The sequence below is a fragment of the Pistacia vera genome, unplaced genomic scaffold, assembly GCF_008641045.1.
Source record: "Pistacia vera cultivar Batoury unplaced genomic scaffold, PisVer_v2 Contig647, whole genome shotgun sequence".
In the NCBI taxonomy this organism is placed as follows: domain Eukaryota; kingdom Viridiplantae; phylum Streptophyta; class Magnoliopsida; order Sapindales; family Anacardiaceae; genus Pistacia; species Pistacia vera.
The window spans coordinates 88,627-114,871 of NW_022196498.1; the positions used below are offsets into that span (position 1 = coordinate 88,627).

A 26,245-nucleotide genomic window follows, 5' to 3' on the forward strand; every position below is an offset into this window, starting at 1 on the left:
GGTCCAGAAATTCCAAAGTTTTGAACAACTTCCCTGAATGGTGTCGTTCCTTCTTGGAACGACTTGAAGAACTTTTGAGAACAAGCATTCATCAAGGTCATTCTTGCTTGACTTGAATTTTCCATAACCTTGACTTGAGCTCAAATCTTCTAAGCCCAATATCTGACTTAAACTTGGAACGGTCATTCCTCTCATGGAACGGGCTTTCCTTTTCAGTCGCAAAGAGAGTCAAGATTCCTAAACCATGAACAATGTGATGGAACAATGTCGTTCATGTGGAACGGGCTAGAGGAACGGTCGTTCTGCTTGGTTGTTCCTTCTTTGGGTTACAAAGAATGTCTAGTTCACGAATGTGTGTTTGCCTCTTCAAATAAGTCTTTAGATGTTTGGAACAGCTTGATGGAACAGTCGTTTGGTTTGGTCGTTCTTTTTAGATGTGAGTTTCAGCTCAACTGGATGCTTGCTTCATTTTGGACAAAATTATTAATGGCATCATGGAACATGTCGTTCCCATTTGGAATGGCTTGACTGAGAGTTATTTTCCAGAAACAACTGACTGGAACAAGTGTTCTATTTGTGTGAACGGTCATTCCACTTAGAAAACTGCATTTTCATTTTGGTTATGACTTATGTCATACCTTTGCACATTTGTTAGTTCTTTAAACAATCTTTTGATTAGTTTTGTCACATCAAAACACATGAAGACTCAACAATATTTAATCAAATACTTCACAACTACCAGTAAAATAGTGATAAAAATTTAGATTATGGCTAATACTATAGAGTACTCGAATCCCTGACAACTATAGGAATTGAAATGAGCAGTGAATGGAGATAAGGGGATAGTAGACTAACCTTTTGTGCTTACAGCAGTAGGAGAGGGATCGAAAGCTACCACTGGGTCGACTCCTCAAAACCTAATCTTCCAAAACTAATTAACCCTAGCCACAAAGGTCTCCAATCTGATTCTTTATAAACTCCTTAGCTTCTAGCCCAACAGCCTCTTTTATAGTAAGACCATGGCTTCTCAAGGAAGCCACTACAAAATATTTATTTAAAACTCACTTTCAAAGAGAAATATAGAACTACTACCCCACAAAACCAAGGTTTTGGAACCTGGCTTAGGGTGTCACCTAACCAAAGGGTCGGGTCCTGGGTTGATGACAAGACCGACCATTTAAACCGACGATCTGACCGATGATCCAGGAAGTTTGAAATCTTGAAAACATCCCCTAAAAATTATGAATCAGTCCCTATAGGTTTGAAAATTAGTAAACATACACATGCGACAGTTAGGCTTTGATTTTTCCGAACAAATTCTGGGTGATCCTGGCAGCCGAAATTCAATCCGACAACACCACTTAAACCACCAGCCTCCACTCTACAAAACCCTTTTAACCTCGGCATTTGGTAGCCTCATGTTCGCCGACCTTGACTCATGTATACAGTCGCGATATGATTTTTTTTGCCAAAATTTCAGTTGATTCTAGTGTCCAAAATTCACTCTGACACCACCCCTTGAACCACCAACCTCCACTCTACAAAAGCCCTTTAACCCCGACACTTGGTAGCCTCTTGTTTGCCAGTCAAGTTAGGGATTTTGAGAATAGTTGAATTTTGTAACCTGGCCTAGTGAAGCCCCCGAGTCCCTGTTGAACTAGCCAGGTTGGGCCGAGTTTTAAAACCTTGCAGAAAACAACTACTATTACTAAATGCCTCAAACTTTTATATATTTACCTATTACTACCTTCATCATAAATGGCGGTTGCCAGTCAACAGCACTGCCTTTCGTTTTCTAGATTTTTTAAATTAACTTTTTAATTTAATTTATATTTCTATATTTAAATATTTTCAATTATATTATTAATTTAATTAAAATTTTAATTATAAAAAATTAGAGTTATGTTTAATTTTGGGGCATTTTAGTAATTGAATCTTCTAATAGCTAATTTTAAAATCTAAAAGCTAGAAATACATACTTTTTAAATCCTTCAATAAAATAGATTATGGACGAAGTTTGAAATGTTTTACCAAACACACTTTTGGTTTTAGATTATAAAATAAGTGAATTGTAGTAGAAGCTACATCAATTTCAAACTCACCCTTACAGGAACAACCAAAACAATGAGAATTGAGAATTGCACTAGTTTGATGGTTAGTACAAGCAAGTTGGAGTATGTTTCTTTTTCCAGATTATTTTCTAAGATTTGAATTTGGGTTTTCTTTGTTTGGTTGATGGCTTTAGGTATACCAATTATTTATACGCTTCCGTTAATTGATTGTGATATGAAGAAAAAAAAATTAAGTTTTAGATGTAATATACATTTATCAAACATATAAAGATTTGAGATAGAATAAAAATTTTCAATGGATTAGAATATTTGCAGTTATGGTTTATGTAAAAGTTTAAGATTTAAAAAACATATAAAATAAAGTACATGTGCTCTTAGAACTTATATTGTCTTTTATAGTAAATTAATTTAAAGTTAAACTTGACAAAACTAAAACTAAAAAATAAAAAATGAGGATACCTAATCAATTATGTGGGGCTACAAAAACACTTCCTAAAGTTTGAGAATTGGTTGGATATGGTGGGTTTATCTAGTAATGCCGTAATGGAGTAATGGGTTATTCATTCAAATTTTTTGTAATATAAAATATTTTACATAATTGAGTTAAAATATATATAATATTTACTTTTTAAACTGTAAAATTATTTCATAGATATGTTAAGACTAATTATATTAGAAATTAAATAAAAAACAAATAGCAAATTGACGACCGTGGAATTGTTGCCACCTACACAAGATGAATTAGGACATACTAAGCTACACAACCGTTAAACTTTTGCCTAAAATAAAATTCCTATATGGGCCATATGTCACGGGTTAGGAGTTTCACACCCAAAAAGCTAACATATTAGGTGGAGGGACTCCTCCCATTTATAAGCCCAAGACCTCCCTAATATGCTTTCGATGTGAAATTCGTTACATTCTCCCCCACCCAATCCTATGACACCCTCGTCACAGGTGGGACCCCCTGCCTACCCGTCCACCTCACTCTCGTGTGGACCCACAATCACACGTGGACGGCTATGTATGAGCGCTTGGTGGAACATTGAAAGACAGATCGGGTTTGCTTTGATACCACTTGTCAACGGCTAGGAGTTTCACACTCAAAAGGCTAACCTATTAGGTGGAGGGACTCCCCCCATTTATAAGCCCAAGATCTCTCTCAAATTTTCAATTATTTTTTTGGTCGAATTTATTTTAATTTTTAGTCAAATTTCAAAATGGATTCAAATTCAAATGAATTTAATCCTTTTGATTATTTTGATAATGAATCGTCATCACAACAACCACAAAATCTATCATAGTCGCAACTGCCAACCCCAAAAAAGAAAAGAAAGCAAAAGTCAACGGTTTGGGAGCATTTTACTCAAACATAAGAAACAACTCGTGGTGAAATTGTGGGACGCGCTGTGTGCAAATATTGTGGTTCTAGTTTGGCCGGTAGGAGTATGGGTGGCATTGGGCATCTTTAGAGGTATATAAACGAGCATTGCCAAAAAAAAAAAAAAAAAAAAAAGCCTCAACATTTAAAATGGCAACAACAAATTTCATTTATAAGGGTACATGCATCGGTATGTGATTCATCTGCTAGTCAATCAAATACTATAATGGGCGAGATTTCTAGCTTCACATATAGTTAACAAAACACGAAAGACTATATGGCCAGGTATGTTGTCGCAATCGATCAATCTTTTTCATATGGTGATGAACAAATTTTAGAATGGTATATGCAAAGTAGTATACAACCTGCTTTTAGGAGACTTCCTAAAAATGTTTTAAAAGCTGATATTTGTAAAATTTACAATGAAATGAAAATAAATATTAAAAATACACTTAGGAAATTTAATAGAGTTATTTAGTTGATCACTAACCAAGATTTATGATATATTTGTGCAACGGGTCATTTTATTAATTTAGATTGGCAACTAGAAAAGAAAATTCTTGTATTTTGTGTATTAGACTATCCACAAACTAGCGTAACTATTTATGAAGAATTAACTAAAAATTTTAGTGAATATGAAATAAATGATAAAAAAATTTCTATCACATTTGATAATACATCATCAAATGATAGAGTTATTGATTTTTTATCAAAACAATTAAATCCGCCTTATGAAGTTCAATTATTCCATATTAGATGTGTTTGTCACATAATAAATTTAATTGCACAAGATAGATTAAAATCAATTGAAAATGAAATATCTTTAATTAGGCATGCAATTTCATTTATTTCATCATCTCCTTCACGTTTACAATAATACCATAGTTTGTGTAAGCAAACGGGTTAGAAAAGAAAAAATTGAAAACTGTTGCTAGGACTTATTGGAACTCCACATATTTAATGTTAAAATCTTGTGAATCGTATGAAAATGCTATTACACAATTTTTTAATATAAAACAACATAATCATCAATTGACTAAAAATCATTGGAAACTTGGTTTATCCTTAATGAAAAATTTAGAACCTTTAAATAATGCTACTAAACAATGTTATGGTATTTATTATTCTACAACTTGTTTAGTCTTATATAGTATAGTGAAAATTAGTTTTATTTTTAAAGAATATAGAAATCATGCAGGTTTTGGAGATATTACAAAAAGAAAAAAAAAAAAAAGGAAAAAAATTAGAAAATATTGGGAAAAATGCCTATACTGTTTGCTTTAGCTATTTTCATAGATCCTAGGGTAAAATTATCATGAGTAAATAATATGATAGAAGAAATTTCAACAAATCTAAAGACCCCTTTAAAAATTTGTTTACGTACTGTTAGAGATTTATTATTTCAAATGTATTCAAATTATGAAGTCAAATGTGGAAACACGACAAATATACAACCACCATCAAGTTCAAGTTCTTCTAGAGGTAAAGAGCGTATTTGGTCTATCATCATTAAAGGTAAACAATTGGTAGAGGTGCAAGCTCTTCATATGGTGAACTTACAAATTATTTAACCATGGATCCTTTGGCCGAAATTATCATTCAAAATGATCAATTTGATATTATTCGTTGGAGGAAAGCACATCAAAATATTTATCCTATACTTTTCACCATCGCTTGTAATTTACTAATGCCTCTAGTTTCTACTATAGCATCAAAATCAGCTTTTAGTACATGTGGATGTGTATTGGACAAAAGAATATCAAGTTTATATCCAAGTGCTATTGAAACCCTTATGTGTATAAAAGATTGGATGGCGGTAGACTTCAAACTTCAAAATTGTGTTGTTGAAGATATATTTGAAAATTTTAAGAATTTAGAAATTAAGGAAAATGAAGATGTATGATAATTTTTTTTATCAATAATTTACTTTAAATATTTGTAAACTAGAATCAAAGTTGAGATAGTTGCATTTTATTTGTATACTTGTATTTCTAATGGAGATGTAAATGACTGATCAAAAAAATTGATCAATCATTTACTTTGAATATTTAATTTTTAATATTTGCAAACTAAAATATTAAAAATTAAATATTAAAAAAAATTGTGGGCCGGCCAACATGCTAGGCCCGTGACACAGCATGCTATATAGTGAGCTGTGTCATAGACCTTCAGATTTGGTGGGCCGACATAGCACGACAAGACACGAATTTCTGCGAATCTTGGCACAACACGACAAGCTTAAAGTTTTAGGTATGACATGACCCACTGACGACTATAGGCTTGGCAAAATTGGACACAAGTCGATATCTAGACACAAACCAATTTGTTGAAAGCATGTTTGGGTTTGACTTATTGGTTTGGTTCATAAAAGGCTAGAGTCAACCCATTGGTAACCCGTTTCATGATGGGTTGTGCCCATTTTTAGTGTTAAAAAACATTTGACCCATTTGATCAGCTTGACTTTTTAATTAAATATATTATATAATTTTAGTAATAAAGTATTTAAAAAAGTATAATAAATAAAATGTAGTATTTTGATTATTTATTTCATTTTTAAAAAAAAATTAACCTAGTTATTCTAGTATTCTTCCTAATTTTTATTATTCTTCAATGTCAAAAAACACGTATCATCTCTTGTCTCCTTGTCATTATATTCAAATTCAATATAGGTAATATTGCTTTATAATCTTTACTTATAAATTTATCAATTTTTAACTGTACGATGTGATGGGATCATGCTTTTTCTATATTTGTATAAACTTTATAAAAAAATAAAAAAATAAATTATATTTTAAATAACATATTGAAATTTGAGAAGGAGACTTTAATATTGAATTTTCTTACATTAATTGTATTGTAAGAAAAAAAAATTAATAACAATGTGTCGGACTAGATAATTTTGAAGTTTTTACAGATTTTAATGTTTATGTGTTTAGGAAAATAGTTTAATATTTTACTATAAAATTATTTATAAGAGTTCGATCATGTTTATATTCATTGTATGTTTAGAAGAATTTAAGGCCTCGTTTGGATTTAGGGATTCTAAATAATTAATTTCATTAAATCCATGGATTTGATAAAATCCTTCATTTGGTTTTTTTTTTTTTTTTTTTTTAAGTTGAAATTCATGGATTTTGAAAAATCCACCACCCTTAGAATCTTTCATTTTTTAGGGTTTTAAAATCTCACCTGATAAGTGGGATTTTGTCAAACCCATCAGTTTTAATAAAAGAAATATATTTGTTGTTCTCTCTTTTTAAGCTCTTCACCTTTACATCATTAGCATCTTCAGAACATATTAGAGAAATAATCTACTTGTGAGTTTCCATTCCTGTAATTAATTATTTTTAACTTCTTACTTGCAAAAGGTTTTTTTTATTATTTCAATTTCTTATGGTGATTCTTTTTGTTATCTGGTTAAGAACTTATTGGTGGTGACTTTTTGTTTTTCATGAAATATTAAATCAACGACGTTATTGCAAATAGCCCTTAAGTTTGTTATATATATAGGTCCTTTTGCAAAGCAATGAGTCCCACAATATCTATATTAGAGACAAACTTTGATTTTATCTTACAATTTCGTCTATGAGTTTTCTTGTGCTATACATGCTTGTGATTTATATATTATATAGTTAGGCACCTCTATAAACTCTAGTTCTATCTTCATAATCTAAGCTGAAATTCAATGATTGGTTGTGACAAGAAAGATAGTCAAATGCCAATATGAAATTGATTTCTCTTAGGCTTAGATGATGAAGCAAAGAATACATGTTTTGGCTTTTTTTGATTTGCATGACTAGCAATTGATTATGCTTTTTTACTACTTATTATTTTGTAATGTTTAGTACTTTATGACACTAATATGCTATGATGAAATTTGCTAACGTTCCCGCAAGTTTGGTATGTTTTTGGATATGGCGTTAGTACATTATATTGACACTAATTTTCTATATAGGTATGGTTATGTTATATGTTTTAATATAAAATTATTCAACTATTGAAGTTATCATGAACGAAGATAGTTGATAATATAGTATATTAGCTTGGAATTCTTTTTTTTTTTTTTTTTACCAAATCACAAAAAAAAAAAAAAAACCTTTTTTTTTAAATTGACTTTCCCTTCAAAAATAATTTTACCTTTTTTTTAATAGAATTAAATTGAAATTTTTTTAATTTGTTTTTGAATATTGAGAGTAAGTTAGAAATTATTTATCAAATCCATAAATTGTTTTCATTTAACCAAACACTGAGTGTATGAAATTTGATCAACATCCATAGATTTTAATTTAAACCAATCAATGAAATTTATCAAATACATGGATTTTATATCATGGATTGTACAAATCTATGGATTTTAAACTCTCAATCCAAACGAGCCTAAAAAAGAAAACAAAAATTGGGAAAAGTTTTTAATGGATTAATCTTGATAACACGATAAATAATCAACGCGAAGTCATTTTAACATGAGTCTTGCCACATCTAGACGGCAACTGTGATATGGTGGTGGTTTATTTGTTAACTTATGTTAAATTTATTAAAACAAAAATAATGATATGTTTTATTAATAATTTAAAAGTGAATGATTTTACAAATGAGTACCCCAATCCACTCCATGCCCATTATCATCCCAATGAGTTTACCCCATATCAACCTAATTCACTTGGGATTAGGGTGAACCCAACCCAAATGATTTTGTTTCCATCCCTAATGAGAACTTAAGATCCTTTCATAAGATTGATTTTCATAAATCTTTTTAATTTTCTTACAAGATCTTGAGTAGTAGCATGTAAATAGAGTATTGGACCTACCAAGTTTAACAAAAAGCCCATAAAACCCTACGATCCAGCCCAAACCATCAATCCACAGCAAATATTATAGAAACACCCAAAACCTTATCCACCAAGAAACCCAATGACAAAATGCCAAGTCAGGAACAAGAATCCAAGTGTATCCATTCTAGCATCCTGAAGCCACAAATTGCTCATGTGGACACCATGCAAATCTCCTTACTCATCTTTTTTATATTCCCACTAAAAGTAAAACGTTGTGAATCCATCACATTTCTTCTTTGATCAATTCTCCTTAGAACAGAAAATGGCCGCTTCTGTTATGACCACTCTTCCCCAATTCAGTGGGCTAAGACCCCAAGTCTCACCCGCCCCAGTACAAAGTCTGGTCAGTGCTTCTTCTCTTTACTTGCTCAGCGCTTTTTTTTTTTTTTTTAAGGAATCCAGAAATCCCCGCACTTGCTTCCACCAAACCCCGCAATCTTCGAGAAGCGGAAACAATGAAGCTAGTTGATGCGATTTTTTTATCATTCGAGAGGCTCAATTAATTGTGATTGTGTAGTGGCATTTTCAACCAATGCGGCAGAAGGAAGGAGCTTTGGGGGCTCGCTGTGACTTCATGGCTCACCCCAAACTTGGTAACAATATTTGGTAATATGAAGTTGTTTGAGTAATTTAAGTTTAGAAAGTGTCGATTGTTTGGTTTTGTGAATAGATTATGGTGACATCTACAGCCTAATGCTATTTGCGGGAAGATTTGGGTTGGCACCATCGGCAAACAGGAAGTCGACAGCAGAGTGAAGCTTGAAGTGAGGGATTCAGGGCTGCAAACTGGAGACCCGGCCGGGTTCACACTGGCTGACACCTTGGCTTGTGGTTCTGTTGGTCACATCATTGGGTTGGGGTTGTTTCTTGGCCTCAAGAACATGGTGCTCTGTAAAAATCTTTCTACGTGTTTGAACCTAATTAATTAGTAACTTCTGTCTGCCATTTTTATTTGCTGAATTGCTCCATTCCTCCTTTGCTTTTTTTTTCTTTTTTCTTTTTTTTAATGATTAAGATTGGACTGGGAAACCGAGTAAAATGAGGAAAAAATTACCATTAATTTAAAGATTAATGTCTCGAGGTATTACGAAATAACAAAAATTTTACTCAAGATATTTTATTAATTGAGTAAAAATGTAACAAATTGTAGTTGTTTTATCATATATAAATTTATTATTTTTCTTTGTTAGAGGGTGATGGTGACAAAACAAAAATTCTAATGTTAGGAAAGGATGAAACAAAATATATATATATATATTTTTTTTTGATATCTATGAATATATATTTTAGATAAATATTAATATGAATTAAAATTTTCTTGTAACAAAGGATTGTGAAATTTGCATTCAACGAATGAGTTTTTTTTTTTAATTTATTGAAATTATTATATTGATTTTAAAATGGTTTTTTTATTTTTATGACTCATTTAAAATCACTTAATATAATTTTTTCTTTAAAATAAATTGATTTTCTTTGTTTAAAGAGTTAACCTGTAGTTCGAGTAAGCTTGTGACCACTTCCATCACTATTACTTTTGTGTTATTTTAGTAACAAGTGCACAGAAGCCAATCCATTTGTTATAATTTGACTCTTTTGTAATTTGTATCATGCTTGTTAATTAATGAAGGCAATTTTATTATATCGTATCATTCGTATTTAATTATATGTTATAATATATATCTTTAGGATAATAGAATTATGACAAAAAAATCAAGTGTTTTAAATCTTGATAATGAGAAACTTATAAGCATTTATGATGGTCATTCTAGAAACATTCATATTATAAGTATTATTCTGACCAAAAATGCAGATAATACGATAAAACTATCATAGTGTTTGATCAATTTGCACCAAACAAGAGTGAGTTAAATTGGCGCCAAACACAAACTACACAAATAACACAACACTTTAATCTTGCAACAAGCTGAAACTTCACAAACAATAAGCACCTAACTACTTCAACAACATAATAAAATCACTCCTACAATACTTCAACCAAACACAACAATCACAAATCCAACAATACAAATAAGCAAACACAAACAGCCAACCTCTAGGCTTAAAAGGCAATGTCACCCGCCAAGAGTTCCAAACTTAAAAGGCAACACCACCAGTTTGGATTTCTACAACCAATCTAGGCTAAAACTTGGATAAAGGATATGGTAAAAGCTCTCTTAAGAGACTTCGTTTTCATTCGTACAAAATAAACCATTACAATGGAAAATTCGGCCTTATATATGGCCTAACAAATAGGGGTGAGCGGTTCCGGGTACCTTGCACTTTTCGAAGGAACCGGAACTGGAACTATACAATGTAGGTTCTTCAATTCAAGGAACCGGAACCTAAAATGCAGGTTCCGGTTCCTTTCCCGGGCACCCTATAAAAAATCAATTACCCCCTATTAGTTTAAAAAATGACAAAAATACTTTAAAAGTTTATAAATACACCCCTAATAATTTTTTATTATTCATTCATTTGTGTCCAATGTAACTCATAACCTGTAATCTCTAGGCAACACTTGAATTCAATCAATTCATCACAATTCACATAAAATTCGTCAATCAAAACCAAAACACAAACAATTATTCATCACAATTCAAAATTATAATGTAATGTTATAATTAATTAAGTGATCATACCATACTGTGATGTTATAATACTTATATTATTTAAGTAGTTATATTACAATAATGTAATGTTATAATCAATTAATTTCTAATAATTTAATTAATTACTTTGTTTAATGTTTATAATATATGTCATAATTAATTAAGTATCATTTAATTGTGTAATGTTATAATTAATTAAGTGATCATACTATAATGTAAATTGTAATGTTGTAATTATTAAGTAATATACTATTTAATTATAATGTATATATAATTAATTAAATTGTTAATCTTAATTAAGTATTGTAATATTGTTATAATAGAATGTTATAATTAATTAAGTAATCATACTATAAATTTATAATGTAATGTTAAATTAATAAAATTCTAATCATTTAATTAAGTATTGCGTAAATTAGTAAATTACTAATGTTTTATAAATAACGTCATAATTAATAGTAATCATTAATATTTTAATTATGTAATTTTATATTAATTATATGATCATACTATAATAGTATAATGTAATGTTAATATTATAATGAATTAGTAATCACTATATCTATAATTTAATATTATAATTAATTAAATTTCTAATCATTTAATTATATATTAATGGAATGTTATAATGATTAAGTAATCATATTATAAAATATAAGGTAATGTTATAATTAGTTTTTAATCGTTTAATTAAGTAATGTAATAATAGTGTATTACTAATGTTTATAATATAAGTGTTATAATTCATAACTAATTATGTAACCATTTAACTATGTAATGTTATAATTAAGTAAATGATTATAATATAATGTAATAATAAATTATAATTTAATTGAGTAATTATTTAACTATAATGTAATGCTTAATTAATGTTTATAAGGTATTTTTATATTAATTAAATTTTTAATCATTTAATTAAGTATGTGCTATATTTATATGTAAATTAGTAATTACTAATGTTATATTAATACATAATTCATAATCAATAAGTATTATTTAACTATGTATGTTATAATATTATTTGATCATACAATAATGTATTGTTATAGTGAATAATAATCATATTAATAACTCTTAATGTAAATTATAATTAATTAAATTTTTAATCATTTAATTAAGTAATGTAATAAAAATAATGTAATATTACTAATGTTTTAATGTAATGTTATAAATTTAAACTATTAAGTATCATTTAACTATGTAATACTATAATTAATTAAGTGATCATAATTTAATGTAATGTAATAATGTATAATTTATTAAGTAATTTTTAACTATAATGTAATATTTAATTAATTAATTTTCTAATTATTTAATTAATTAATCATTTGTTGATAATGTATGTTATAATTAATGTTTATAATATAATGTCATAATCATTAATTCATCTAATTATGTAATATTTATAATTAATTATGTAATCAACTAATCACATTATAATAAAATATTGAAATGTTATAATGAATTAAGTAATCATACTATAAATCTTTAATATAATATTATAATTAATTTTTTTAAATAGAATATTATAATTAATTAAGAAATCATTTAATTATAATGTAATGTTAAAATTATTACGTAATCGTACTATAAATTTATAATGTAATGTTGTAATTAATTAAATTTCTAATAATTTAATTAAGTATTATACTAAATTACAATGTTTATATAATAATTAGTATTACTATATTTTATAATATAATATCATACTAATTAAGTAACCATTTAATTATGTAATGCACTAATGCAGTATGTTATATTAATTATGTAATCATACTATAATGTAATGTTAAGTGAATTAAGATCTACTACTAAATCTTAATGTAATTTAATTAATTAAGTTTGTACCAATGTTTATAATGAATGTTATAATTGATTAAGTAATTACTATAAATCTATAATGTAATACATAATAAATAATTTCTAATTATTTAATTAAGTAATATCTAAATATTATAATTTATAAGTCATAATTAAGTACTAACCATAATGTAATGCTATATTAATTTGCTATAATCATTAATAATGTTATAAAATTATAATTAATTAAATAACCATTTAACTATAATGTAATGTTATAAACTTATAATTGATTAAGTATGATATTTAACTAGTAATTAAATTTATTAATATTTATCATCTATCATATATAATTAATTAATTGCTAATTTACTATAAATAACTTAGAACTTGATAATTGAAGTAATAACTAAATATATTATTATTCATCAAATATACTATTTTATTCAAAAATAGTTTCTGGGTAATATTAAAAATTTAAAACACTTTTAATTGGACCATAATTTCAATTATTCACTTAATTAATGAAAACTTTAATATTAATATATTAAAATTTTTAATATAGTATAATTTATATGTAATAAGTATAATTATATTAGTATATTTATTTAATTAGGTTATTCTAAAAATTTAATTTTTTCTATTTTAAATTTTTTTATATGTAAAATAATAGAAACCCCCCATTATTCACATTTCACAAATATTTCATTGCAGTTCAGGTTCCAAAACAGGTTTCAAAACAGTATCCAAAACAGGTTCCAAATAGGTTTCAAAATCGGTTCTAAACCGGGTACCCGTTACAGGTTCCAAACAGGATACCCTTTTTAGGTTTTTTTTTCCAGGTTCCGGTTCCGGTTCCTCCACACACAAGAACTGGAACCAGAACCGCACAGTGTCAGTTCCAAAAAATTGGAACCGGAACCTGCCCGCATAGTGTCGGTTCCGGGTAGGTTCCGGTTCTGATTCTGGTTCTACCCCCAAGTTCTGATTCTACCCGCTACCCGTGCTCATCCTTACTGTTACAAAGGTGCAGAACAAAAGAGATACAATGAAAGTGTTACATGTGGCTTCCAAAAGAAATTACAAGTCAAAATACACATTACCAGGTCACATGGGTTATAATAAAAGGTTATCCTAGATTCATTACACTAAACAAAAGGAGAATTATATAATTGATAAGTAGAAGGGGACGAGGAGCCGCCCAACATAAACAACTTTGTCTTTTCCGAATTTGAAAAGTCTTAAGCCACCTATATCATAACGTTGTCTCTTTGAACTGCAATGGGTTTGTCTGACAATTAAGAATGTTTACTCCCTTCATTGACTTCTTAAATTCGAACTTTGGGACCACTTATTACATTTGTAACTTATTTTGAAATATTGAGTTTGTATAGTATTCAATAGGCTCCGAGAATTAGTTGAGATGTGTAAAAACTAGCCTGAATACCTTGGTAAAAAAAAAACTTTGTCTCCTTGAATTAGTTGTTCCTGTGTGCTAATAAGTGACTAACATTTGAATTCTTTTTCCTTTCTTGAACGTGTGATCACATTATGCCCAAATAATGGATTAGGGCTCAAGAATTCAACTAATAAGTGATTTGGACGGATTGGACTTGCATTGAGTCAAGAGGACTCACTTTGCTCTATCTTCATGACTTAGGGCGAATTGTTGGAGAGCTTGAAATTGTTTTGCATTTTGGCTTCAAGATGGGCCGAATTGCTCCCAAACCTTGGAGTAGTTTCTCTTTTGCAATTTTCTAAGTCCACGTGAAGATTAATTGGCCAATTCACATCAGCATTGAATGAACCTACTGAAAGGTAGTGACAAATCTCACATGTCAAGGTTGTTTAGTGATAACCTGGTGCAACGCGTGGGTGCTTGTTGATTAGCAAGTTTACTGTAGATGGTAACCCCAGTGTCTATGGAACAAATCTTCTTATGGATGGTGGTGCATGTGATCCTTAGAATTGAGATCACTAGAATGTCGTGTGTGCCTATTTGTGTAGTTTGACACTAGCCTAACCTAGTCCTTTTTAAGGTTATCAATATGGTAGTGTTTGGCTACATTATGAAGTACACTATGGCTATGGTAGATCGATAAATGATTCATCACTCTTAGTTACTGGAGTTATTATCTCACTGAGCAGTTTGGCTAATTGGCAATGACTACAAATCTATGGCTCCAGTGGAATTGAGTTGTTGCTCAAATCCAATTTTAGTTTGACCGTTTGTCTGATAACCAAACACCAAAATATCAAGGATGTAATATGAGGATGACACTATTTCTATACCTTAGCCTTGATGAGATTACGGATGATGATATGATTATATTGCACGGTAACCATATTGTTGACAAGTATAAGTTCTTTGTTGATCTCTACATGTCGGGTGGCCATGATGTTTTGCTAAAGGTCAATCTTAGTTCGTGTGTAGTAAGACGATTGATTGGTGGTCAATCACGATACTACTCACTAGTCACTACCAACATGATAGGGAGCCTATGGGTCACACACATAAGACTAGTTGAACTCCGAAACATATATTTGATCAAGGAAGTACTTTTTGGCAATGTTCTAAAAATCGAACTAGATTGGCCGGTGACTAGTGCCCTCTCCGGTTTGGTTAACTATTTTCAATTGTTCACCAAATCCCTAATTTGACTGTCGATGTACGAGGGGCTATCAAGTGTCGGAGTTAGAGGGGTTTTGTAAAGTGGAGGCCGGTAGTTCAACGGGTGGTGTCGGATTGAATTTTGGACCTTGAAATTAACTGAAATTTGCTGAAAAAATCAACCCAGTACGCAAGTCACGACCGACGAACGAGGGGCTACCAAGTGCTTAGAGTAAAGGGGTTTTGTAGAGTGGAGGCCGGTGGTTCAGGTGGTGGTGTTAGATTGAATTTTGGCAATCAAAATCAACCAGAATGTGGCCAAAGAAACCAAAACCCTAACTGTCACAAGGGTGTGTTTATAAGATTTCAAACCTATAGGGATTGATTTGTATTTTTCAAGGGTGTTTTTGCAAGATTTCAAACTTTTGGGTCACGGGTTAGACCGTTGGTTTAATTGGTTAGACTGGTCAACCCTGGACCCGACCCCTTGGCCAAGTGGCACCCTCGCGTCGGATTTTAGAACATTGGTTTTAGGTCAAAAGGGTATTTTGTTATTTTAGCAAGAAAATTGGTATTTTGGTCTTTTCATAGGGAAATAGTACTTGGGTAATTTTGCTAGTTGTCGCAGATGTCTATTTCTTCATGAAATCTAGATAAGCAAAATTACAATAACTATATTAAATAAATAAAATCAATTAATTATATTCTAAAATGGATTAGGGTCACACTTGATTTTTGGTTTGTGCGCCACTTTGAGAGAGTGTAAAACTTGTGCGCATCATTTTATTCCAAAGCCCTAGCCGTTCATAAGCTTTTCCTAGACAAATTCCATACTCAATCTAGCAATTGAGTTGTTCCTTGATCGTTCTGGCATCTCCTTGTATGGATAACCATTCGTGCAATTCGTTCTTGAATTGAAAAGCAAAGAAATCAAATCAAGGAGAAGCCGACTACGTTGATATGTTTTCTAAATTCTTGAATGAATTTTATATTATTTTAACATGTAAACATAATAATCAAATCCCGAGACTAGTGGGAAATAAGGAATTATTAAAAATTTTAAATTATATTCTACTGTGCATCTTGCAATAATTCCTTACAACAAAAATCAACAATTGTTAAAGACAATCCTTTAGTTATATTCACTTTAAAAAAATAAAAGTTTATATTTTTTATCGATTGATATTAGATTATACACAATTATTTTTAGTTATATATATATTATCACTTAAAATTTTTTAGACCTTATTAAATATTTTTATATAAATATATAAATGCATAAAAGTATACTAGGTAATTTATTTCATGTGTTTCTTACAATTTTTAAGTAAAACTTCGATATAAGTCGTAGATTTCAACTGTTTCTATTAAGTGATTATATCTAAATATGAGTGATAATTTAAAAAAAAAAAAATCAAAAGACTTCGACCAGTGAAAAGTGGTAGAAACATGGATCATAGAATTCGTGTATATTAACAAGAGCCCGCAGAAAATTAAAATAAAAAATAAAAAAACAATCGCGTCCACGGACTGTCATTTTTGAATCACCCATGCTTTCCATCGGCTACGGTTACTAACATTTAGTTGTGAAATTCACAAGTTTTAGTCTCATCTCATCAATTGCTCAATGTTTCCCTCCCTATGCACTCAAAGCAGTCCACTCCCTTAGCAACACCCTCGTCAACTGCCCCACAAAATTCAATAGCCAATATAATCAAAAAATGCGTCACTCTCCTGCAAATCTGCGTCTCCTCCAAACTCCAACTGAAGCAAGTCCATGCTTTCTCCATCAAGCATGGCGTCCCTCTATCCAACCCAGACTTCGGTAAACATCTTATATACGGTATCGTTACACTCTCAGCTTCAATGTCGTACGCTCATAAAATCTTTTCTTTCATTCAAGACCCAAATATTTTCACCTGGAATACAATGATCAGAGGATACGCCGAGAGTGAAAACCCGAGCCCAGCTTCTGAATTGTATAACAAAATGCATTATTCTTCCATTAAACCTGACACGCATACTTACCCTTTCCTTTTGAAAGCTATAGCTAAATTGGCGGATGTTAGATTAGGTGAAATGATACATTCGGTTGCCGTAAGAAATGGGTTTGAGTCCTTGCTCTTTGTCCAAAACGGTTTGGTTCATATGTATGCTAGTTTTGGTCACGCTGAAGATGCTTATAAAGTGTTTGACTTAATGTGTGAGAAGGATCTTGTGGCTTGGAATTCTGTGATTAATGGGTTTGCTTCTAATGGGAGACCCAACGAGGCTTTAACCCTCTTAAGGGAAATGTGTTTTGAGGGTGTTTCACCTGATGGGTTCACCATGGTTGGTCTTTTCTCTGCGTGTGCTGAGCTTGGTGCTTTAGCTTTGGGGAGGAGGGCTCATGTTTATATGTCCAAGATTGGGTTGAGTGAGAACATTAATGTTAATAACGCTCTTTTGGATTTTTATGCCAAATGCGGGAGCATTAGAGAGGCGAAGAAAGTGTTTGATGATATGGAAGAGAGGAATATGGTTTCTTGGAGTTCTTTGATAGTGGGGTTGGCTGTTAATGGGTTTGGTAAGGAAGCTCTTGAATGTTTCAAGGAGATGGAGAGAGAGGGATTCATGCCTGGTGAAGCCACTTTTGTAGGTGTTCTGTATGCTTGTAGTCATTGTGGGATGGTAGATGAGGGGTACAATTATTTTAGAAGGATGACAAATGAGTATAAAATTGTGCCCAAGATAGAACACTTCGGTTGCATGGTTGATTTATTGGGTCGGGCGGGCTTGGTGAAAGAAGCATATGAATATATCCAAAACATGCCAATGCTACCAAGTGCTGTTATTTGGAGAACATTGTTAGGAGCATGCACAACACATGGCCATTCGGGTTTAGCAGATATTGCAAGAACAAAACTCTTGCAATTGGAGCCTAAACACAGTGGGGATTTTGTGCTCCTGTCAAACTTGTATGCATCCAAGCAACGTTGGTTAGATGTGCAAAGAGTTAGGAGGACAATGGTTGGTGAAAGGGTGAAGAAGATTCCGGGGCATAGCTTTGTCGAGTTGGGAAATCATGTCCATGAATTTTACATGGGTGATAGATCCCATCCTCAAAATGAGGAAATATATGCAATGCTGGTAGAGATCACAAAGAAGTTGAAGCAGGAAGGTTATGTGCCGCGTACAGAAAATGTGCTTATGGATATAGAAGAAGAAGAAAAGGAGAATGCTTTGTCGTATCATAGCGAGAAGATTGCTATTGCTTTTATGCTTATTAACACACCACCAAGAACTCCAATTAGGGTCATCAAGAATCTAAGAGTATGTGCAGATTGCCATTTAGTAATTAAACTTACATCAAAAGTTTTTAATAGGGAGATTGTTGTGAGGGACCGTAGCCGGTTTCACCATTTTAAAGATGGTGACTGTTCTTGTAGGGATTACTGGTAAATTGTGGAAGAGTTGGCAATTGACTTTGATTGGTTCATTTCAGATTATAGAGAATTTTTTCACTTGGAAAAGATGAGATGAAATGGTTGAAGCTTTGAATCTTATTGTAAAGTTTGTCCATTTCTTGCCTAATCTTTTTCCTTATTGGTTTCTGTTGAAATTCCTTCAAGTAGTTTATGAAACTTGTATTTATATAATAAGAGCTTCAATTAAAAATAAAAAAGTTATTTACTGTTTTGTTTTGTAAAAGTTAAAAGTGTTTTGAGTAGCTAAAAAAGGTTTCATTATATGTATTAATACAGAGATAATAAGATGTTATTGGTTATATGTATGCTATAAATATTAATTTTGTATTGTAGCCGGAAAAAAAAAAAAAAAAAAAAAAAATTTTATGTTTTTGTAGTCATGTTCAAAGTCAGTGGCGGACCGCCCTTATCCTTAAGGCTGTAAATTTTATATATAAAATATTATCTTTTAATAGTTGTATCTTACTTGTTGAGTTATACTTTGTCCCCCTTAGATGCGCCTTGTTTAATAAAATTTTGATACTTGGATGTCCCTCATATATTAAAAAATACACTTTGGCCCCCAAAGATAAATTCCACAGTCTTAAAAATAGAAAATCTAAAACCAAATCCTAATCAACATAGAATTCTAATAAACAATAAAATATGAATTAGTCTAATCATAATTGTACAGTGACACAATGACATAAAATCTAACAAATTAAATGGAACTGTGAGAACAATGTTGCTTTATTCAAAGAAGAGAAAATGTTTCCCCAGAAAAATTGGGATCCAAGAAGTCAACTGGGAAAATGTTAGAGTAGATACCGTAGAGCCAATCAATTATTATAGAATTGACTATTTGTAATAATGTTCATTGATGAGAATGTAAAATGTCATATTTAACCCCCTTAATGTCTAGTCTTTTATACTTATTTGCCGCCTAAATATACTCATTATTATTCTATTTTGATTTAGGATGCAAATTGAGGCATTAATTGCAATAAGGAACTAATTAAGTGAATTCGGACAGTTTCAACGTCGTTTCGTAATCTGGGCATAACTCTCTCATCCGAGCTCCGATTGAGATGATTCAAAATGCTGTGGAACGCTAAGAAATATATCTACAACTTTTATGTTTTGAGTTTGGAGAGATACTTGCTGCATAAAGGTTGTAATCGAGCTTGAAATTGATGCACCTGCATTGCCGACGTTCTGGAACATTCCGCCTTGTCATGCAATTCAAATAGACAAATTATTACAAGAAGTTTTGAAAACCTGTTGCACGCAAATTACAGTTGGAAACACCATTTTCCTATTTTGTATTAAGACTTTATTTTATTTTCAATTACTCATATTAGGATAAAGGTTATTTTGGGATTTTAGAATATTTTTAGGAGATTTAGATTGAGTAGAATTAGAATTCGAATTAGATATTTTTAAAGGGAGATCAGATTAGGGATTAAGGAGATCACACACGCCTCTCTCTTCTCTCTTTGGTGGATTTTCGTTTTTCCTTGGAATTTTTGTGATGGCCATGAGTGGCTAATTTTTATAACTTGGTCGAAGGAAACAAGACCTCGGAATCAATAAACTGTGAGATCAATCTGGTTTTTTTTTTCTTTAAGTGTTCAATTTATGTTTGAGTATTGAATGTTCTTCCATGCATATTTTCATGATTGTTGCGTTTAATTACTAGGAGGCCTACTAGTTTATTAATTGTTGCAATCTACTGCTAAGTTAGATATCAAATCCGTAATTGTTTGATTCCTCTAACTTGTGAAGCAATTAGGGTTAATAATTTGCTGCGTCAGGAATTAGTAATTCTTAAGAAGAACACTCGACTAAATTAAATGCAACCGCTTGAGTTTGTGTTTTTTAGCTTCATTGATCTCTCTATGTCTTAAGGCTGCCACTAGATTAAATCTTTAGCGCTTGTCTAGGGTTGTTTAATAGTAAGGTTAATTAGATCGCTTGTTTCTTAATGAATTAAACTAAGGATAGATAGGAAAATAGTTCCAACAGTGAATATTCAGGGTATGAATTGATTTATTTTGGTATCGATGATCAGTTGAAAGATTCCGATGGTGGATGTTGACTTAGACAAAGGTTTGTTATTTTGATTGATTGATTAATTTGAATTGTCGTTTTCCCAAAATTGTTTCTGTTTAACTCAAAACCCCCCCATACTGGTTCACATAACATTAAATTCGGCTAGACACTCTCCATGGGAATGATCCTGACTCACACTACTACATGTATTTTTTAGGTTTTAATGCCTACGACAGCACGCCATTCATTAATCAATAATAAAAGGCATTTTATTCTATATCGCGTAAATCATTATTATTGCAATATGTATTGATATATATCCTTAAAATGGTAGAACCGTGACGAGGGTATCAAGTGTTTCAAATCTTGATAGTAAGAACCCTATGAGCACATATGGTGGTCATTCTAGAAACGTCCGTAGACCCAGTATTATTCTAAAGTAAGGGCACAGATAATACGGTAAGGCTATCATAGTGTTGAACGACCCTGTTGAATGGCAGTGACTGATCTCACTTGTCAAGGTTGTTTGGTGACAACCTGGTGCAACATATGGGTGCTTGCTGTAGGCGAATACACCGCAGCAAGTTCACTGGACTGACCCACCAGAGGATTCCATATGGATGGTAACCCCAGTGTCTATGGAACAAATCCTCTAGCGAATGGTGGTGCATGTGATCCTTAGACTTGAGATTACCGGAGCGCCTTGTGCACCGATTGGTGCAGTTTGACACTAGCCTAACGCAATTCTATTCAGAGCTGTCAATACGGTGGTGATTGGCTGCATCAAGGAGTGTATCAAGACTATGGTGGATAGACAGAGGATTCATCACTCCTGGGTACGGAAGAAGTTATCTCATGGCGCAATTCAGTATATGGCAATGACACTAAAACTATGGCCACAGTGGGATTGAGTTGTTGCTCTATCAAGTTTATAATACAGGTCATTGGTTCAGAAACTGAATACATAATATCGAGAGTAACCGAAGGTTGACACTATTTCTATGTCTTCATCTCATCGAGATAACGTATGATGAAAGAATCGAATTGTACGGTAACCATATCGTTGACAAGTAGCTACTTTGCTGAATCTGAATCTATCGGGTGGTCATGATGTCTTCCTAGGGGCCAATCTTGGTCTGTGTATTAGTGAGATGATTAATTGGTGTTAATCGTGATACTATACACTACTGGTATGATGAGGAGCCTATAGGTCACACACATAGAAGATAATTTAAGACTCAAGAAGAAAGAAGGGCGTTTTTGTCCTTTTGGGCAAAAGGGTATTTTGGTAATTTCACGGTGCAATTAAATTTGCTGAGGTCGTAGCCTTTTATTTAATTTATTAGAAAAATTAAATAAGTGAAATTACATTTAAAAATGTATTAGCATATATTTAAATAAATTATCATTATTGTTAAATGTTAATATATATATTATATATATACATATATATATATAAGATATATATATATCTAATATCTATATTTATTAACTTTATTTTAATTGAAGATAATGATGAATTAAAATAAATATCTAATTGGGAGTGTTTGGAAACATTGGGTGTTTGGGTTGAAGCCCAATCCTATTCCATATGGGAATAGGGCAATTAAAAACATCACTATAAAAGAAAAGGTTTCTTTGTAAAATGTAAGAGTTTTTCATTACACTTATTTTCATTGAAAAGAAAACACACAGCCCCTCATTTCACTCTCACACCAGAATTGATTTGTGCCTAAAATTAATTTCTCTTCGTTTCTTCTTTGATTCTCAAGGCTAAGGAGGATCTAGCAAATCCCTCCTTAATTCTTTGTGATTATCTTCATGTGGACTACGTTAGTTTGATCCTACACTTGGGTTGGTAGCAAAAACGTTCAACGACAAATTTGGAGGAGCCTCCAAACGTGCATATGTTTTCTAAACTCATGATTAATAATTCTACAAATTTCTACTTTAATATAAACTGTAAAATCATACCTTTGATCTTGGCTCTTTGGAACGATCCTTGTATTATGATTTTGTTTTTCTCTGCGTATGTGGATCGTTTCCTAACAGAAAACATGCAAAGAATTCAAGTGACCAATTTAGTACATTCATACAAATCAATAAATCAAGAGGAGTGTTAAGAATACTCTTTTGCATTCCCTCACTCACATTTGACATGTGTACAAAAGATAAAAAGGTAAGTAATAAATTACTACTTCCTTTTTATTTTGTCTTTTTTATACATGTATTACATGATTAGTGAGAGAGAGAGAGAGAGGATGAGAAGACAGTGAAAAAGAGTGTTCTTGCCACTCCTTATAAATCAATATTTTGGCAAGTAAACTATGTTTGGTTGATGGTTTGTTCTTTAATGTCGAATTTCCAAAATGAAAGCTGATGATTATGTAATATTATTAAAATTATTTATTTTGTCTAAATTGAAAATTATTTTTTATGAATTCCAATGAGATAACTAATGAAATCTCTTAATTTTTTCTTATTATAGATGTTGATACGAAAATTGCATCAACCTGAGAAAACTGATTGACCTGGATGAAATCAGAACTAATGTGTGCATGATTTAAGATAAACTAGCAATTGAATGTAAAAGATGCAATAATGTAAAGAACACAAGAGGATTTTTAAAGTGGTTCAGCAAGTCAGAACTTGAGCCTACGTCCACTGTTATATTATTACTTTTGAGGGCTTACAATAACAATACCATATACCTAAATAAATTTGCTAACCCTTTCTCATCGTTTGAGGGAGTTTTTATACAAGTTGTAATTAATGGAAAGAGAGATAAGTTTGGGATTGCAATCAGAGTTGATTTGCAATCCCATGATCTTCGTGATTAAGGGTTGAGATTGCATTGTCAGTGATGTTGATCTTATCCCTTCTGAAATATCCAAGATTGAAGTTTATCTTTGATTTCGTTGAACAACTATTTGGATTGGTAGTTGTGATGAGCTTCACCTAGGTTGAGCTTACTCTGAATCGAATTGATTCTAGGTCGAGCTGATTTTGGGTCGAACTATCTCTTTTCGAGCTTCTGAGATCTGCGAGCTCTTATGGCAAAATCACACACAACATCTGCCTGCCAGTTTTCAGAGGTTGTATAGAGCTTTGAAGACTGAAGTGCTTGATTTGCCTCTTAGATCGAAACTCCTTTGTTCTAGTGTAACTCGCACATAGGTCGCTGAGATTATCTGAGCTTCAGCACTTGACCTTAGCTGCACCCAACATACCTGAACTTAGCCTCTTATTGCAATGCTGCTGAATTTGAAATTTGAGATGAAGGGCACAAGGGTAATTTCCAAACGGACACATCGCATTAAATGCAACCGACTTTAGCAATTACTTTTTGCCACGCGTGGACTTAGAGGTGAGCACGGGTAGCAAGTAGAATCAGAACCGGGGGGTAGAACCGGAACCAGTATTGTGCAGATAGGTTCCGGTTCCAATTTTTTGGAACCGATACTGTGCGGTTCTGATTCCGGTTTCTAATTGGGAATCAAATCAGTTGTGAACCACTCACGTAACGGTGTTAGCTGTCCTGTTGTGAGCTGTCCACAGTGCCAGTCAATGTCTGATTCTGTGCCCTGAATGATTCTTAGGAGTGGAAGTCAACCTCCGAGATTAAGAGTTTCAGTAAACCTCCAACCACAAACCCTTTGCTACTTTCACACTTGGACACCTGACACCTCTGAACAATATATTATAACTTAGTATCAGGGAAGTAACCAGGATTTTTAGTGAGTGGATTAAAAATCTCCACCACCACCAGTACATGTTAGAGTAGGTGCTCCTGAGCCAATCATATTGTTGTATGTTGACTCTATGGATCATGGATATACAATACATAAAAGGCATTAATTATATTATGTAAAGCATATTTCATATGTATGTATTAATATATGCCCTTAGAGTGGTTGAACCATGACAAGGGAATCAAGCAGTGATAAGTCTTGATTGTGAGATCCCTATGATCACTTCAGGTGACCATTCTAGAAATATTCGTAGCTGGAGTATTATCCTAACCTAGGGCATAGATAATACGGCAAGGCTATCATAGCGTTGAACGACCCTACCAGAAGGTAGTGATTGATCTCACATGTCAAGGTTGTTTGGTGACTACTTGGTGCGGCACATAGGTGCTTGTAATTCATGAGTTCACCGGACTGACCCATCAGAGGATTCCATATAGATGGTAATACCAATGTCCATAGTATACATCCTCTAACAGATGTCCTTAGACTTGAGATCACCAGAACGTCGTGTGTACCTATTGGTGTAGTTTGACACTTACCAAAAGTAATCCTAATAGGGTTATCAGTATGGGAGTGATTGGCTACATCGAGAAGTATGTCGTGACTATGGTGGATCGACAAAGGATTCATCACTCCTATGTACAAGAAATATTATCCCAGTGAGATTCCGATGAAGGACAACGACCTTGGAATCTAATGCCACAATGGAATCGAGTTGTAGCTTGATTGGTCTATTGGTCTATAACCGAATCTAAATAGGTCAAGGTGGCTTATACTTGAAGCCGACATTACTTCTATGCTTCAAACCTTGATGAGACAATAGATGATGAAAGGATTTGACTACACGCTAACCATATTGTTGACAGGTAGTGAATTACAATGAATTTGAATCTATCGGGTGGCCTTGATGTCTTACTAGAGGCCAATCATGGTCTGTGTATAATAAGACGATTGATTAGGTGTCGATGCGATATCATACACTACCGGCATGATAAGGAGCCTTCGGATCACACACATAAAAGACAAACTAAATAAGAGATTATGTGAGGGGCATTTTCATCATTTATTGACGAAGTGGTATTTTGGTAAATCTTACGGAGCAATTAAATTTGCTGGAAAGGTTGTTGCTTGGATCTAATCCTGTATTGGATTTAATAAGTAAGATTGGTTATTTTTTTAAATATATATATTGTCATATATATATTGTAAATAAATAAACTATGAATATTAAAAATATATATCGGTGTACATATGTTTTAAATATTGAAAGAACGTTATTAATGGATAAAAATAATAAAGGGGAAATACCCGAGATATGATTTTGTTCCGGAATCATGGAAACTAATGAAATATTTTGTGGAAGGGTATTTTTGTAAATATACCTTCAAGGGATTTTAGGGCAACCCTATAAAGTGCATTTTTCCCTAAAATCAAATGTTAGTCTCTCATTTTCCTCTCTTGGCCATGGAGAGCTCTTGGTTCATTGAGAGAATTTCTTTCAACCCAAATTTCACATCTTCTTTAGTCCTCACAATCAAGATCTAGTCAATCTCTTGTGTTGATCCTTCCCTTTGTGTGGATACCGGTGGTTCGATCCTATACTTGGATCATGAGCATTTTTCATCCGGATCCTGAAAAAGTGGTGGAGCCTCCAAACATGGGTATGGTTTTGATTCTTTCATGGGTCTTG

The 26,245-nt window shown here is 32.0% G+C and overlaps 1 protein-coding gene and 1 pseudogene across 1 annotated transcript; both read left to right on the forward strand.

Moving 5' to 3' along the window:
* The first annotated feature begins 8,382 nt into the window (after window positions 1–8,382).
* LOC116111642 lies at window positions 8,383–9,214 on the forward strand (annotated as a pseudogene).
* Window positions 9,215–16,861: 7,647 nt separating this feature from the next.
* Window positions 16,862–18,943, forward strand: LOC116111645 (pentatricopeptide repeat-containing protein At4g21065). Its single transcript, XM_031397802.1, has one exon. It carries the CDS (start codon window positions 16,947–16,949, stop codon window positions 18,744–18,746), a length of 1,800 nt encoding a protein of 599 aa, XP_031253662.1. The 5' UTR covers window positions 16,862–16,946; the 3' UTR covers window positions 18,747–18,943.
* Window positions 18,944–26,245: the final 7,302 nt, after the last annotated feature.